General features: G+C 39.9%; 1 protein-coding gene across 1 annotated transcript; it reads right to left on the bottom strand.

The window, feature by feature from the left end:
* Positions 1-1,268: 1,268 nt before the first annotated feature.
* Positions 1,269-12,472, bottom strand: LOC131254125 (E3 ubiquitin-protein ligase SDIR1-like). The gene is made up of 7 exons (XM_058255130.1): positions 12,395-12,472; positions 11,292-11,496; positions 10,052-10,163; positions 9,748-9,791; positions 9,552-9,658; positions 3,189-3,299; positions 1,269-2,135 (listed from the first exon to the last, which is right to left on the bottom strand). The coding sequence occupies exons 1-7, from the start codon at positions 12,470-12,472 to the stop codon at positions 2,010-2,012; spliced, it is 783 nt and encodes a 260-aa protein (XP_058111113.1). The 3' UTR covers positions 1,269-2,009.
* Between the last annotated feature and the right edge of the window lie 203 nt (positions 12,473-12,675).

The raw sequence follows: 12,675 nt of genomic DNA, 5'->3' as shown, positions 1-12,675 counted from the left end.
AATCCCACTATTTCTTGTGGTATGGCCCACTAGAATTCTAGATCTCCCTTTTATTTTATTCAACTACTCAAATGACCTCGTGAAATGGATGGGTGGAGTGGATATACTCAAAAGACTTCAGGTTACTGCAAGTGGCATACATCCAAAATTCACACTCCCATACGGTGACTTACACATGAAGATTTTCAAGTCATTCCTGATCATTTGCAGGACCTATCACATCAATGGTTTGGATCACCAAACCATGATACCAAATAAACAACATCCTACACATCACTTTATGGGAGGAAATGGGCCAGGCTACACTAAGGCCTGGCCTGGCCCTATACTTAAGCTTCATGGCCCACCCAGCCCTGTAATGAACCTGGCACAGCAGGCCCCCGACTAAGCCTGAAAATTTTAGCTGGCCGTGGTCTGGCTAAAATTGATAAAATCCCTGCTTCTACATGGATGTTCCTAATCTATCCGTTGATTAAGTGGGCCCACACATTGATGTAGAGCAGGTCAAGAACAATTTCATGGCCAAGATGGATCATAAAAGACCCAGTCCACAACAGAAGTGATCCGGACTGTCAAACCTTAAATTGGGTGCAATCTAGAATGAATTCTTCAACATACCATATGATTTTGGGGTAGGATGAGCTACTTTAGCCACCCAACCCCGCTATGCCGGGTTGCCCATACCGAATTTGCAAAATACCATCAGATCGAACATCAAAATCCCGTTTTAATTCCATTTTTACTATAAATATTAAGTTTTAGTTTGATTATAACTCTTCATCCGTTGGGCTTTAGGAGTTGCGCCCAACGTGAAAAGTGCTTAAAATAATTAGAAGAACAATGTGGTGAAGCCAAATAGGACACTAATTATTTTTGGCCAAAAACCCTGCGCACAAGTATATATCATGGCTGTATATAAATAATAAGTTTACTATTTATAGTAAGCTGTTAATTCTTAGAGTTTTAGTCATAGTTTGATTCTGACATTTCTTGCATTGCTTAGTATTCCTATTTAAAGGGATGTGAACTCATTTATTTCATTCATCAATCAAATTAGAATTTTATAGAATTTATTTCTCTTTTGCTTCTTTTCTTTTCTTTTCTTTTTTTTTTCTCATGAATTCCAGAAATCTATGTGAGGGGTCTAGAGAAGCTTTATGCATTCAGAGTGATCGACCTCATCATGTTCATCCCTGCATCACACATGCACATAAAAATAGACACCGGAGGGACCAAATAGGTCAATTGGCCCACTGCAGCCCTCACAGATCAGCCTATTTCGTGCACGGGGCAAATGGTTCGTTGATCCAGCCTGTTGACCTGATGGGCCCGGCCCCACCGTGGTCCAAAAGTCTCCCAGTCTCCTAGGTTGGAAGAATCTAACCTTTCATCAGTTCACCTTTCTTCATTTTAATGTGGACCATCGCCCTGTTATTGTTTATTTTTTGACTCAAGGATCTAGTTGTAGACCAAAGATAGGTTAATTACAAATTATTCATCTTGAAGATTTTTGGGACATGCCTCATCCACTGTGGGCCCCATCATGAGGGACCAACACGGTGGGCCCCACATGCACAATAACTCCTATATAGACTACTTCACGCATAATGAGGGTGTTACAGCCCATTCCATGCTCTCGATTTTCAGAGTCTATGAAATTTATTTACATAACCATACAATGTAGAAATTCACGTAATCATCTACATTCGTTCATAATATCCAATTAACAAAAGAGTTTCTATGGAGACTCCCCCCATCTGGCCCACCAGATGACGATCCAGACCATCCAGCGAGTAGGTACCTCTGTTGTGTAGATGGCCTACTTGCCAATGTCCCCACTCATTAGAGATTATCAACTACACGCGTTGAAATATGTACCATTGTTTGGATAGAGGAGGATCTCTGATCAGTGATAGATTCGCCATCCAGCCCGTCTATAGTAGTGGGGCCTTCCAAATAAGCGGTTTAGATCACCCCATGTCAGTTTGGCTCTGGAGGAATTTAATGCTTTACACATCCAAACGTGCCATTCCTCTGTTTGTGCGGTGTAGTAAATGGTAGTATCTCACTAAAGATTTACAAATGGGACAGACAGCTTTTTGCCGCAACCACATATCAATACAGCCCACATGAAACTGCAACCAGATTCCAGAGTTAGAGATCCGATCAAGTGACTTCAAAATCAAATGCTCAAACATGCAAAGAGTTGAAAGATAGCCATAGATTTCTTCATGGATGGAACAAAAACACATGCGATGTGAAACAAAATTTTAGCTGATGGAAATAGACATACCAACCCACATTTTGTGGGACATCAGGAGCCCATCAGTTGGGCCTCACCATGAAAATGAACTGGTCTGAGAATCAGGTCAGTCAATTGGCTAGGTGGACTAGAGATGTACTATGACAATGGATGGTTTAGGAACAATGGTCAATGGCCCACTCAAGAGTTGGCTATGGCAACCTGTCCACATTCAAGAGCAAGTTTGGCCCACCTGGTGAGCTAGTGCCTACTGTCGGCATTCAACAGGCCCACCCAATGAGCTGGCCAGTCTGATTTCAGGAGGTAGGTCCCACATGGCTGTGTGTGGAGCACATTGGTGGCCCCATGAACTAATGGCAACTTGCTGCTAACTATTGTTTTGAGGTTCTTTAAAGCTTCAAAGAGCCACTATTTGAGATTTCAAGAATGTATTTGGATGACCAATTCAACTGAATTGCAACAATCCAATTTGATATTAGAAGAAATTAATTACCAAAGTGGGGATAGGGAGATTTTCTGTATGACAACAAAACCCCAAACTGCTATTCCATGAATTACAAGTTGGATATGAAATGATTGTAATTTCAAACCCAGGGGTAGCCCCTTATAATCATTTCTATAAATTGAATTAGAATAATTCAAAATCAGTGTCCAAACATGGCCTATTTGGTCCTTTCTTCTTAAGGAAATGGACGTTGCTGTTTTTCAAGGAAAAAATGGAAATCGTTCTCCATAGAAAAACTTGTTTTTGCAAATAAGAGAAAACATCATGTTTCCTCATCATATGGAGATAGATTTAATTTCCACAATTTAAAATAAGATTCAATTAATCCAAGAAAGAGAAAGATATTAGACGGCTCTTCACAATAATAAGATCCTCTTTTGGGTTGCTTTTATCAGATGTCATGCTAAGAGTAGTAGTTACCTGATGCAAACACGGCAAGTGACGGACAAGCTCTCCCGATTCAACATCCTCCAAGCAAATGCTGCACATCAGCTCATCTTCGCCATATTTCTTAAAAGGAGAGTCTTTTTTCTGCTTAAGAAAAGTAAAACTGATGAGACTAAGCAAACAAGACGGAATCTTCTTCATTGAATCATGGTAATATCAAAATGATAGAGAGGGTTTGAAAAAATGGTCATAAAACATGTAGTAGTAATGGGAATAATCACTCTCAGTTGTGTCACCTAATGAAAATGCCATGTTAAATTTGTAAACATATACACCATGATGAAAAATGTACTTTCTGATTACACAAAATTACAAGGCCCACCTGCTATATGTAGAAGTCTCGGGTAAATAAGTTACAATTATTTCAAACATTTGAAAATTAAAGTTAGTCATCTGGAGGAAGCAGAGGAGGTTAAGGTAAAATAAGAGATTGTTGGGATCAGTGTAGAAGTAGTTGTAATGTAGCGGAATCATTTGTAGCAAAATAACACCTGTAAGTTTGAAAATAACAAACAATGGGTAATCCTAGCCCATCTGGGGGAGGCAGGATTGGCAGGGACTCCTCCGGCTCCCTGCTCTTTGCTTTCTCCTTTGGTTATGGAATAGGCACAAACAATAGAGCGGATCTCCGGGCCCTTCATGATGCTATGCTTATTTCTGTTAGCCGGGGTTATAATCAGATTATTTTGAAATCTAATTCTAATTCTAAATGTGTGGTAGATGCTGTCATTGGAAAATCTTTCCCAGCATGGAAATGGAGATATTGGTGGACGAGGATCAGAAATTTGAGAAATAGGAGCAGTTTTGTGATTTTCCTTATTCCGAGAGAAGGTAACGGCCCTGCTGATGATTTAGCTAAGGAAGCTGTAACATCCCAACTACAATCGACGTACCTTTCTATTTCAGAGCTCCCGTTTCGTGTAAGGGGTCTTTATAGACTAGATAAGATGGGTCTGGGCTCGTTAAGGGAGATCTAAGGGCTAGGTTCTCTTTTGTGGTTTTCTGTACAGGGTTCTCCAGGCTCTCCTGATCCCTTTTTGTCCCCAGGAGACCCTTGTGCCTGTATATCTTTTTTGTTTTTTAATATACACCCTCCTTTAATTATTAAAAAAAAAAAAGTTTGAAAATAACAACACCCATATTAGTAGCCATGTGGAATAGCCAATTTTTCAACAATGATAGTTATGGGTTTGGAATTTCGCTGCAAAATCCCTTAAGAATTATGTTGATAGAGTGCCTTTAATATGGTGTAGTGTTGTTCAATCAACTGAAGAATTCTTAGGTCGATTGAAGCATATTGTGATATTTTCAGTCAACTGAGAACTGTTTCGGTTGACTGAGAGACTTGTTGATGTCTCGATCAACTGAAGGTGCGACCGAGTGGAATGCATAACTACGGGTTTTTGTTTCTAATTTCATACGAAAGTGTATATATACATATGTAATATGGGATTATGGTTAATCTTACGAGTGCTTGACACAAAGAAAGGGTTTTGAAGGGAGTTCATCTATAGATACAAGGGTTTTTGATCTGTAAGTTGTTCCATCTCTTATAACTTTCTGATTATAGTGGATTATTCTTCGCTTGTTGCCGTGATTTTTTCCCATAAGAGTTTTTCCGCATAAAATTTGTGTGTTCTCTATAGTTACATGAATTTTTCTTTCCTTGTTAAGTTGTGTGATTTTGTCTGAGGGTGCTTCCATGCTGGGCAAGTCGTGTTAGGGATGTCATGTCCCTAACAAGTGGGAGCAAACATTGAGTTGTTTGATAGAATCTGAGACATGGCATCAAGGGATAAAATGTAAAGGTCAAGACAAAAATTCATGGCTAAAAATAATTTTGAATTATGGAGGTTAAAAATAAAAGTCATCCTAATTCAATAAAGGTTGCAGCAAATACTCTTTGATAAAGTGAAAAATCCTGAATCAATGAAAGAAGATTATTGGGACTTGATCATGGCAATTAGCACAATTCAATTATGCTTAGCTGACGAAGTCCTTTATAATGTCATTAATGAGATGACTACCGCGGGCCTATGAGTGAAGTTGGAGAGCGTCTACATGATGAAATCGTTTTCTAATCGTCTATATCTGAAGAGACATGCAGTTGTACAATCTGAAGATGGTGGAAGGGTCAGATCTCTCTGAGCACATCAACAGTTTCGAGAGATTTTATGCCTGAGCCAACCCATTTACAACTAGGGTCCCTACTCATGGCTCAGTGGTAGACCCCGTGGGTTTCAACTCAGGTCATGAGTTTTTTTCTTTTTCCAAAATTTGATTTCATTGAAAAATATAACCGTAGTTACAAAATAGATTTAGGAATCCGCGGGAGAAAAAGAACCTGAGGAAGCCTATCGTATCCAACCAAACAAAGAAAGCCCAAACCATCTACAAGAGGCTAACTACACTCGCCGACACTCTCTAACTGCTCTTAGCCCCATCTTGTCTAGAAACACCAACCCTCAAATCCTAGGAGGTGAATCCGCCAAATACTCAAAAACAAATGATATCTGAGAGTCACTCCCTTGCCTGGCCAAAGCATCTGCTAGGGCATTGCCTTCCCTGAATATGTGAGCGAACTCTATCCTTCCTCTATTCTTTAACCCGTTTATACAGTTTAACCAGTAGCTCCATTTCCAGCCCACCTGAGAGATCCCATTAAGAATTTTAACAACGAGCAGAGAATTAGATTCGATGATAATCTACTTATAGCCTTTATCTAGACCCAACTTCAGCCCATCATACACTGCTCGCCACTCACAGTACGAGTTTTTGCCGACACCAAACCCCAAGGAGAAGGCAAAGAGGAATTGACCCATATCTTCAATCGAAGCAATTGAGAAGGAATAATGGTGGGGCATGTATGTCTATGGGTGCACTAATTGCTAAGGGAAGATCTTCTCGTGATCGAGGTCCAAGTTGTAGGGAAAAGTAAAGTTGGAGTATTGGAATTATGGTAGGATGAGACATACGAACGACTATATAATCTCAAAACGTAAAAGGATGAGAAGTCAAATGATTCGTCGAAGGAGACCACTTTAGCAAAATCCAGCAATGGGACAAGTGGTTATGATGTATTGTATGTGTCCAAGGTCAATTACTTGTGTAACAAGTGGATTTTAGATATGTGGGCATCATATCACACATGTCCTCATCGGATTTGATTCGCCACGTACAACGAGTATGATGGTGGTCTGGTTCTTATGGGCAATGATCATACTTGTAAGATGATAGGAATTAGTTCGGTTCGCATTATAATATTTGATGTTGTGGAGTGTACTCTGATAAAATATCGGTTCAGACTCTTTTAGAAAGAGTTCGAAGTATATTGAGTAATGCTAGGTTAGGCAAGGAGCTATGAGCTGAGGCCATTAACACGGCTTGCTATTTAGTAAATCGATTTCCGTCTACACCAATTGATTGTAAAATTTCAGAGGATGTATGAAGTGATCATGAAGTTGATTATTCTAGGCCACGCACATTTGGTTGTAATACTTACTCTCATGTACCATCAGTTAAGAGAAATAAGCTAAACCAAATGGTGAAAAAGTGTACTTTTGTTGGTTTGGTGATGGTGTGAAAGGATACAAACTGTATAACCGGATTTCACGTAAGATCATATTTAGCCAAGACGTCAAGTTCAATAGAGGTTCCTTGTTCCACAAGGATGAGCACAAGGAAATAGAAAAATTGACCATTGACGATGAGACAGATAAACTTGAAACACTTGAATGAGCTAAGTTAAAGGAAGAGGTACATAAAGAGGTGGAGGCACCACCTGTTAGGAGAAATCCACCAAGAAATCACAGAGTACAATTGAAATATAGGGATGAGTCAAATGTTGCATTTTCCATCACTATGGATGAGGTATATCCATCTATCTTTCAGGAAGCATTGGATAACATAGATGCTAAGAAGTAGATGGGGGCAATGCGTTATAAGATGGATTCTCTATACAAGAATGAAATGTAGGAGCTGGTGGAACTACTCATTTGGTGGAAAGCAATCGGGTGCAAGTGAATTTTTCATAAGAAATTAGATAGATACAAGGCGAGACTGGTTACGAATGGTTATGCTAAAAAAGAAGACATCAACTTCGATGAGATATTCTCGCCTATAGTCAAGCAAGTATTTATTAGACTCATATTGGCGTTGGTTGCCCAATATAATCTGAAATTATAACAGTTGGATGTGAAGATTACGTTCCCATATAAGAAATTAGAAGAGCAGATCTACATGAAGCAATTTAAAGGGTTCAAGGTGCAAGGAGTAGAGAATAATGCTTACAAGTTAGAGAGGTCATTGTACAGCCTGAAATAGTCGCATAAGAAGTGTACAACAAGTTTGATTCTTTCATATCGAGTCAATTATTTATCATAAGTGAATTCAATCATTGTGTCCACCTCATATCACTGAGTAATGGGGAATTCATTATTTTAGTGTTGTATGTTGATAATATGCTTATCGACAGCCATAACATATTGAAATCAACTATTGAATGCTCAGTTTTTTAAGATATTCAAAATGAAAGATTTACGGGCTACAAAAAGGATTCTCGGCATCGATTTACACAGAGACAGGAAAAGGTGCAGAATATGTTGTCTTATGAAGAGTATCTTCAAAATGACTTGGTTAACTTCGGACTTAGAAAAGGCTAAACTGGTTAGCACACCCCACGCTTCTCACTTTTGGCTTTCTTCGAGACAATGTCTTACGTCAGATGAAGAAAAGCAGTATATGTCTTGTATGCCCTACTCAAACGCAGTTGGTGGTCTTATATATGCCATGATCTGTATTATATTGAATATTTCAATGTGGTGGGTGTTATGAGTAGATATATGTCAAACACCGGCAAGCAACACTGGGAAGCAATAAAATGGTTACTTCATTACATACGAGGTACGACAGACTACTTTATTACATATGAGGTACGACGAACTACTTCAGATTATATTGGTAATGTAGACAATAGAAGGTCAACTTCCAATTACTTGCTTGTGTTAACGGGTGGAGCGATAAGTTGGATGTCAAAGCTTCAGTCTGTGGTTACTCTTTCCACAACTGAAATGAAATATATGGCAGTGACGGAAACATTCAAGGATACAGTTTGGTTGAAATGGATGATAAATGAATTAAGGCTTCAGCAGATGTCATGCATGTACATTGTGACAGCGAAAGCATGATCAATTTAACGTAGAATTCGATGTACCATTCCTACACTAAACACATTGATGTTCATCATCATTTTATTCGATAAATGTTAGAGGAAGGTGGCATTACTCTTAAGAAGAACCGCGCTAATGAAAATCTGTTAGACATGCTTACGAATGTTCCTGTAAAGAAGTTCAGGTTTTGCTCGATTTCTTTAAACTTAGCAAAGAATGAATGAAGACAGAGTATGTACGAGAAGCGATGATGATGGTGCCACTATGAAGGAGAGCGGAGATGGTGATAGTAGCTTGGAACACTAGAGTTGGAGGATTAAAACCACGATAGAGATTGTTGATGGAGTACCTTTAATATGGTGCATTGCTTTTGGTCAATTGATGAATTCTTGGGTCGATCAAAGCACGTTGTGATGTCCGAGTCGACTGAGATCTATTTCGGTTGACTGAAAGACTGTTGATGTCTCGGTCAATCGAAGGTGCGACCAAGCGAAATGCAAAAGTGCAAGGTTTTGTTTCTAATTTCATACAGAAGTATATATATACCTTTGTAATACGGGATTAGGGTTAATCTCGCGAGTGCTTGGCGCAGAGAGAGTTTTGAAGGGTTTTCATCTATAAAGAAGAGGATTTATGATCTTTAAGTTGCGCTATCTCTTATAACTTTCTTATTATAGTGGATTATTCGTTGCTTGGTACCGTGGTTTTTTCCTATAAAGGTTTTTCCATGTAAAATTCATGTGTTCTCTATAGTTGCTTGAATTTTTCTTTCCCTATTGCGTTGTGTGATTCCACCTAAGGTTGCTTCCGCAATGGGCAAGTCATGTTAGGCTTGTCGCGTACCCAACAAATTAACAATTTTAACAAACTATGCCTTCACTAATGGAAGTATGAATGCAGTTGGAACTGTGGAAGTGGGATTCAATGCAAGCGTCTTTCCGAGGAATTTCCACAGTATTTCAGTTCTGACAAGTGGCGCACATGTTTTGGCAATCCAGACCATTGGTCTGTTGCAGCTACCATTAATGGATGGACCACGCATGAAATGAAGGTTGCCGAGATTGTACAAACGAACCCTTAGCCTCAATCTAGATCCGGCCCGAAGTGGGCCACACACAGGTGGTTGTGGGGCTAACCCAAATCAGCAAGAAGTAGACAAGAAACTAACCTCTATCACGATCGTGGACGTCATGGAGGTGGAAGATGATGCTTGATCCTGCATGGAAGATGATTCCTGGTGCAGCGACGAGCTCCCGCTGTTAACAAAACCAGACTCTATCAGACCTTTTCAGGGATTTTTCATGTTCTCTATAATATTTCCTAACTTCTGCCCAACTGCATATGGCAGATCAGAAAATCCTAACCCTTCAATAGGTGGCCCAGAGAAGTAAGGAAATAAAGTAACCATCTAATTCAATGGTAAAGCAGACTAAAAATCAAAGATTTAGAACTGTAAATCTGGCTTATAAGCGTGCTTCTGTGATGTGCCACTGAATCAACAGTCTTGATTATCAAACCATGAGCCCAACATTTGTGCAGTTGGGAGCCTCAGAAAAATTGTATACTCGTTGATTGGATTATCAGGAGTGCTGGGCCCTTTTTTTTTTTTTTTTTGGGGGGGGGGGGGGGGGGGGGAAAATAAAATTTAACCAGCATAACATCACTTGCCTTTGTGGGTCCACCGGAGATGGAAGGTCGGATGGAATTCTATACTGGAGAACAGGAAGGGCATTAAGCTCTTGGTCAGTCAAACCAGGAAAAACGTCAACTTCTTCATAATCTGCAAAGAAATGAAAATTACATATCAACCATAGAACAATTGAATATCTAAATTCACATGAGAAATGCTCAAACGATTCACATGAGAGATTGAAGACGTGAAACGCGGCACATATGTGCAAGATCCAGGCCATTTGCCGGTGGGCCTCAGCAAGAAAATCCAATCCCATAAAGTAGGCTGATCCACTTATTAGAAGGGCCACACCTGCACATTGAATACAGGTGGTTGGCTAATTTTAATTGAAAGTGTTCATTCTCCTATGATGAGGCCCACACCATCTGTGGATCAGCATGACATGTCATGCTCAGCTAATCAATGGCCCATGTTTCATCCTTAAAGAGGATAAATGGACTTTTGAGATTTAAAAAAACCACTCCTACAAAGAGTCCATCCATCGGTCCAATAATGATGCATAATTATCTAATATGTGGCTGGGATGGGGACGTCCACCATTAAAAACTTTCCAAATTGTATGGGGTCCACATTATTATTATTATTATTATTTTGCATAGGCCACCCATTCCAATCATATGATGCGACCTATCAAGATGAACAGACACTCCAAAATTCAGGCCATTCCCAGACTCAAGTAGGCCATGCCACATGGCTTCAGATATTTTGAGCATGATTTTGCCTGGTGAGGCCAACCTGAATTTTGGGACAGCAATATTTTCGGAAGACAAGGAGAATATGAGGGATTACACATGATGGACGGATTGGATGTCATGCACACATCACAGTGGGCCCCACACATCACATTGTAGGTTAAGCCTCCAGCAGTACCGAATCATGTTCCCAGCACAATTGCCAATAATCATCCCCATTGACACTGGAGTGCACTTTGAAAAGGGTACTCACCTAACACACGGTAACAAGCCAGACCTGTGTGAGATAAGAGCCTTTCATCATGCAATGGCAACAATGTAGATACCACATGTAGGAAATCGGGCTTATATATCAGGCAGGTCACACCTGTACAAAACTAATGAACAGCTAGATGAAAGAAACATATGTGGCCCACCCAATGGTCACAATATATGCCCCATTTGAGACAGCTGGAATCTACACGGTGAGGATTGCTCGACGATCGGATCTATCTTGCATGCAATAGAAGAACAAAATCTATACCATAATCATCGATTTCCTGATCAACAAGATCAAGCTGGAGTCTGAGGCGTTGTAAACGGCCTCCTCTTGTTATGGAACGCGGAACGTTCAATTGAAACTCTGCATCACCATCCTCTGGAGCATTGCCAAGGCCCAGAAATCCATGACAAATCGCATATATCTTAAGAACTGTTATCGTCACAAGTGCGACGATCCCCAACCCTGTCTACAAACGCAAAACTCAATCAAAGTGAAAAAGAGTAAAATTTATATATTTTCAGTTCCATCTACCATAAGTAATATTTCATCAAGATACAGTTGAACTGTCCATCATGTGGGCTTCGTCGTGGAGATGGCCTGGCTCAAAAATAAGGCCAGCCAACTCATCAGGCTGGTCACACATGTATTGGAGTGTGGACAGTACAGAAGTCCACATATCCAACATAGGAATGTGCCCACCTGACTAGGCCTGGTCCTATTTATAGGTAAGGTCATCAAAGCAGCCGGACGGGCAGCAGATGCGGACCCAATGGAAGTCCACTAATTCTTGAAAATAGCATGGTTATGATGCAAGAAAATACCAGAAAGTTTGTTGAGGCCGGGTTTGAGTATACCATCGTATAGATAAACATTGCTGATGCAGAGGAAACAAAAAAAAAAAAAAAAAGGCATGTGCAAGCATTAGAAGTTGGGAGTGAATACGAAAGCAACAGAGCAAAAACACAACAATCAAGCAATAAAAAATAAATAAATAAATACAAGTAGCGATGAAGCCCATCGAGTTGACATCAGTCATCAGACGACTGCCAACCACTGGAGGTTGCCTTGAACGCTGAGACGAAAGGATGGAAAAACAAAGATTAGATCAGATAAAACTAGTACTAAATAACCGAGAATTAATTGGTGCACACATTATTTCCCACTACCTAAAGACAATTGGCGGGAATCATGAAATTTGAATATTTAAAAGTCCATTTCAAATTACACAATAAGATTCCCGCCCACCATTGTTGGATGGTGGGAGATGTGCGCACACTGGGCGGGCACAACCTTTCCTTCTGCAAAATAGCCATTTGGGTCTCACAAAGCCTAATAAATAAAACCAAATGCAAGCAAAAGGTTACCATCACACGCCTCTCAGGGACGCTTTCTGGAATTCCGCTTTCCACGTCTGTTCGATTTCCTTGGAGAATGAAATTCATGGCTCCTGGAATTAGAAGAGATCTCCCTTGCTATATGGAAATCAAATAAACTGAAGTCTCTCTGGAATTTCTTTGCCCTGGTTGCTATCTTTGGGACTAGCTTGTTTTTCTTATTAGGTATATATTCAAACTGTAAAAGTTGTAGAACATGTGAAACAGATGATAAGAAAAGAACATACATCTATATGGTGATGCACACGTTT

The sequence above is a fragment of the Magnolia sinica genome, chromosome 8, assembly GCF_029962835.1.
Source record: "Magnolia sinica isolate HGM2019 chromosome 8, MsV1, whole genome shotgun sequence".
NCBI lineage: Eukaryota > Viridiplantae > Streptophyta > Magnoliopsida > Magnoliales > Magnoliaceae > Magnolia > Magnolia sinica.
This window is presented reverse-complemented; position numbering and strand designations above follow the sequence as displayed.